Genomic DNA, 5,010 nt, shown 5'->3' with positions numbered 1-5,010 from the left:
ATTCTCGAAGCATCTCCCTAAGCCTATGAAATCGGGCATACCTATTTTCGACCGTATATATCCTTATTTCTAATTCTTGTCTATCTCTTTAATTTCTTTGTTGTTGCAATTTAGTTGTTATCAAAGTTAATCCACCAACAAATATTTGGGCCATGCTTATAAGACTGACTGGAAAAAAAGGTTTTCTTCTATGCATGTTCAGAGCTTTTTATGGTAAAAATATCATTAGGTTCCCTATTTAGTTTTCCCCATTTAACATGTATCTAAAAAAGTTTATATTGTATCTATAGTACATTTAACGTCAAACAAGTTGCTTCTTCTATGTTTTTCCTCCTCCTCCTCCTCCTCTTCTTCCTCCTCCTTAATTCCTGTGAAAAACACTAAAAGGGGAATAGTTATGGTGTTTTTAAAGTGGCGATTATTTTAAAAAAATCATTATAGCACTATAATTTGGCAATTTTTAAATCGCCAACGACGCATCCATAAAGCAGCGATTTTGGTATATTAAATGGCGGCTTAAAACGTCACTATTATTATTTTAGAATTTTAATATACTTTTCTGATTGATTTGAAAAAATCATCTCTCTCACACAAATTAGGACTCGCTCTCTCACTCTCCTAATAACCCCTTTTTTTTCTTCCATGCGGCGATTTATCATATCTTCGTAGCCGGCGACTCTTTCTCCTCTCCTCTCCTAGTTTCTCCTGTACAGTTGCAAGTGGACCAAAATTTTGTTTTTCAGCAAAGGAATGTCAATTGCCACTATTTAAATAAGGGTGGCTCCGGTCAAAGAGCATCAATGATCAAATGAAACTGATTTTAACTTATGTTAATAGGTTAGCTTAAGGATTGGATAATACATAATCTTATGTAGCTCTTAGTATAAATAGTTGTCTTTAGGGTTTAGCTCATCAGTAATGGAAGAATATATATTGAAGATACTCTTTTTGAATTAGGGATTGCACAACCTTTTTCCATTGGACCCTCTTGAATTCTTCCATAGTAAAAATTCCAGGCATAAGTTCCAATTACCTTCTCCCTTGGATTATTAGTTTGCAACCAAATGCTAATTGCTTTCTATTATTTAGCATTAATTCTTTCTTTCTTCTAAATTTATTTTCCCCTTCTTTTTAATTCTTGTCTATCTTTTTAATTTCCTTGTTCTTGCAATTTATTTGCTATCAGACTTAATCGACCAACAAACATTTGGGCCAAGCCTGTAAGATTGACGGGAAAAAATATTTATTTCTGTGCATATTCAGAACGTTTTATGGAAATTTTTTATGGGGTGTTCTATTTAGTTGCCCCTAATTAACCTGTACCCAAAAAAAGATTAACGTGTACATAAAGTACATATAACTTCAAATAAGTTACTTTTTTTAGTTGCTGTGAAAACAGAGGTGACAATGGATTTACATGGTATTTATGAGCAAGTTGTAAGGTGATTTATGGCTTACGGTAGTGATCAGCTCTGACACTCACTTCTTTGCTATTGCATAGGTTTTCTTCTTTTTCTTCTTTGTTTCAAAATGAGTTTGTTAGATTTGTTATTATTTTGACAAATTGATGATTGAGGTATTTTTAAGATATTTGAAAGTTATGTTTCAAACTTGAGCTCATTTGGAGTAGATTTGGGCCATGAATCGTGTGTTGGCTAGTCAAAATTTGAAGAACAAGTTTCTGTTTCTCAACAATTTGCATTTCACACTAAAACGTCTTAAGTGCATGCAAAAATTTGGCTATACTCCAGACTAAATGTCACGACCCTAAACCCGGATCCGGTCGTGATGGCGCCTCTCGTGAAGACAAGGCCAGCCGACACACTCCTAATTCGTTTTTAAGCAATTAAATAATAAGAACTGAGTCTTTAACATAATAATAATCCCAAAATACGGTGAATAATACAGTTGCGGAATTGACGTAGCCCGACATCGGGGTGTCACCAATCATGAGCATCTATCATAAACTACAAGTCTGAAAGAGTCTACACAACTATTACATAACTAAAACATGAGAAAATAAGATAGAGGGAGAAGCACTGGGGTACGAACGCCGAGCAGCTACCTAGTGAATCTCCGAAGTCTACTAGAAGCTCTCAACCCTCGCAAGCAGGACCTGATGCGCCTGAATCTGCACACGGGGTGCAGGGAGTAAAGTGAGTACTCCAACTCAGTGAGTAATAGTAATAAATGTAGACTGAGCAATAAGAAATCACGTAAAGGCACATCAACAGGCTATAAAGAAGCAGTAAAAGCTAGTAAAAGCAATGAAACAATGAAAATATGTAAAGTCACTTTTTAGTTAAGTTTAAACTTCTTTGAAATGCCTTTTTAACAGTTAAGCAAGTAAATGACTGGCAACTAGGAAAGATAAACACATAAAGAACCGCCCCTCGGTCAAACACATGGAACAATACCAGCCCCTCGGGCTATATCTCATATCACAATGGGCACCTGCGCTCACTGGGGGTGTGCAGACTCCTGGAGGGGCCCCTTACGAGCCAAGCGCAATATCAAGCCATCTCGTGGCATAATCAGCAGGCCCTCGGCCTCATATCAACAAGCCACCTCATGGCGTACAATCTCAGGCCCTTGGCCTCATAATCATAACTTAGTGTATCCTCATAACACAGGCCCTTGGCCTTACTTAGTCAGAATTTCATAAGCCACTCGGGCAACAGTAAAACATGATGCTCAACCCAAATTATTATTTAAAATATCATTTAATGTGTTAAAACAAAGTAAGCATGGCTGAGCTATGAAAACAGTAAAATATAGCATGACTGGGTACAAGTATAAAGTCAAACCAGTGAAGAAATACCGATAAAAATCCCCTAAGGGTCCAAATAGTTGGCACGAATCCAAATATGGCATTCAGCCCAAAACATGATGATGACAAATAGTTTTCAATCAAATACGCGGTAAAACAGTCATTTGGGATGGACTGAGTCATAATCCCCAACGGAGCACGACCCCACATGCGTCATCTAGCGTGTGCGTCACCTTAATATAGCACAACGGTGTGCAAATCCGGAGTTTCATACCCTTAGGACAACATTTGCAATCATTACTCACCTCAATCTGGTCCAAACTCTAGCTTGCGACGCCTTTGCTCCTCGAATCGGCCTCCACTCGCGTCGAATCTATCTAAAAGTAGAATCACGATGTCAAAATATGTTAAGGAAACAAAGCCCATGCGAAAATAATCAAGTTATAGTACAAATCCCGAAATTAACCAAAACCCGACCCTCAGGCCCACATCTCGAATTTCGATAAAAATTACATCAATAGACTCCTTATCTCCCCACGAGTTCATACATATCAAAAGTACCAAAATCCGACCACAAATGGTCCCTCAAATCCTCTAGTTTAGGTCTCCAATACGAAGCCCTAGTTTCCCCTATTTTTAACCCTTAAATTTCCATAATTACAGTTCTAATCCATGAAATAATACCATAGGATCAATTATTAGACTGAAAAACCTTACCTCCAGACGATATCCCTTGATTCTCTCTTCAAAATCTCCCAAAAAGCTCCAAAACCGACTTGAAATGGTGAAGAAATAGCTCAAAATCGTGAAGTTCATAATTTATATGTTCTGCCCCAGCTAAACCGCTTCTATTGTCCCAAACCCGCACCTGTGGTCCCAGGTGCACTTCTGCGCAAATCACTTAAGTGGCCAAAATCCGCATCTGCGATCCATTACCCGCACTTGTGTCATCGCAGATGCGGTTCCTTAACTGCTCCTGCAGTTCCTGCCCTCCTTTCCTTCTTCAGCTTCTGCATCCCTTCTCTTCGCATCTGCGGCGTCTCACCTGCGGTCCCCAATCCGCAGGTGCGAAAACAATAGAACCAGAAATATCTGCAGCTTCACCAAAACTCTAAACTCTCCGTCGACCATCCGAAATCACCCTGAGGCCCCCGGGACCTCAACCAAAAGCACAAACATATCCCATAACCTTATTCAAACTTGTTGCAACCTTCGGAATGCTCAAAACAACATAAAAACACAATCACATCGAATTCAAGCCTAAGATTCCAAAATCTTCCAAATTCCAGTTTCGATCAAAAAGTCTATCAAACCACGTCCGAATGACCTAAAAGTTTGCACACATATCCCAAATGGCATAAGGGAACTGCTGCAACTCCCGGAATTCTATTCCGACCCCTATATCAAAATCTTACCTATCAACTTGTTATGCCAAAATTCCAACTTCGCCAATTCAAGCCTAAATCCACTTAAAACCTCCAAAACACATTCTGATCACGCTTCTAAATCCTAAATCATCTCCCAAAGTTATCCGAACCTTCTGAACTCACGTTCGAGCCCTCTAATACATAAGTCAACATCCAGTTGAATTTTCCAACTTAAGCTACCTTAAAAGAGACTAAGTGTCTCAAACCTTTCCAAAACCTTTCCGAACCCGAGCCAACCAACCTTATCACACATAGAACCGATTAACAAAGAAATAAGAAGAAGAAATGGGGAAAATGGAGTGGTAACTCATGAAATGACCGGCCGGGTAATTACATCCTTCCCTTCTTAAACAAACGTTCGTCCTTGAACGAGTCAAGAAATATACCTGAAGCCCTAAATAGGTGAGGATATCTGCTTCGCATCTCCTGCTCGGTCTCCCAGGTAGCCTTCTCCACGGGCCGACCTCTCCACTGCACTTTCACTAAAGCTATATCCTTTGATCTCAACTTTCAAACCTGACGCACCAAAATAGCTACTGGCTCCACATCATAAGTCAAATCATCATCTAACTGAACCGTGCTGAAATCCAAAACAGGAGACTGATCCCTAATATACTTCAGGAGCATAGAGACATGAAATACTGGATGCACACTCGACAAGCTAGGTGGCAAAGCAAGCTCATAAGCCACCTCCCCAATCCTCCGAAGTACCTCAAAAGGACCAATGAACCGATGGCTCAATTTACCATTCTTCCCAAATCTCATAACACCCTTCATGGGTGAAACCATCAACAGAACCTTCTCACCAACCAT

The 5,010-nt window shown here is 39.4% G+C and overlaps 1 protein-coding gene across 1 annotated transcript; it reads right to left on the bottom strand.

Moving 5' to 3' along the window:
• Window positions 1-284: 284 nt before the first annotated feature.
• On the bottom strand, window positions 285-5,010 carry LOC138873541 (uncharacterized). Its single transcript, XM_070152010.1, has 2 exons — window positions 4,723-5,010; window positions 285-368 (listed from the first exon to the last, which is right to left on the bottom strand). Exons 1-2 carry the CDS (start codon window positions 5,008-5,010, stop codon window positions 285-287), a joined length of 372 nt encoding a protein of 123 aa, XP_070008111.1.

The sequence above is a fragment of the Nicotiana sylvestris genome, chromosome 7, assembly GCF_000393655.2.
Source record: "Nicotiana sylvestris chromosome 7, ASM39365v2, whole genome shotgun sequence".
Classification (NCBI taxonomy): Eukaryota; Viridiplantae; Streptophyta; class Magnoliopsida; order Solanales; family Solanaceae; genus Nicotiana; species Nicotiana sylvestris.
The sequence above is the reverse complement of the archived record's forward strand: the minus strand, read 5'-3'. Positions and strand labels throughout refer to the sequence as shown.

Coding starts and splice junctions, on each gene's coding strand:
- LOC138873541 (XM_070152010.1), bottom strand. CDS start 5,010: ATGGTTGGTGAGAAGGTTCTGTTGATGGTTTCACCCATGAAGGGTGTT. Junction 369..4,722: donor TGGAGCCAGTAGCTATTTTG/GTGCGTCAGGTT, acceptor TGTTTTTCACAG/GAATTAAGGAGGAGGAAGAA.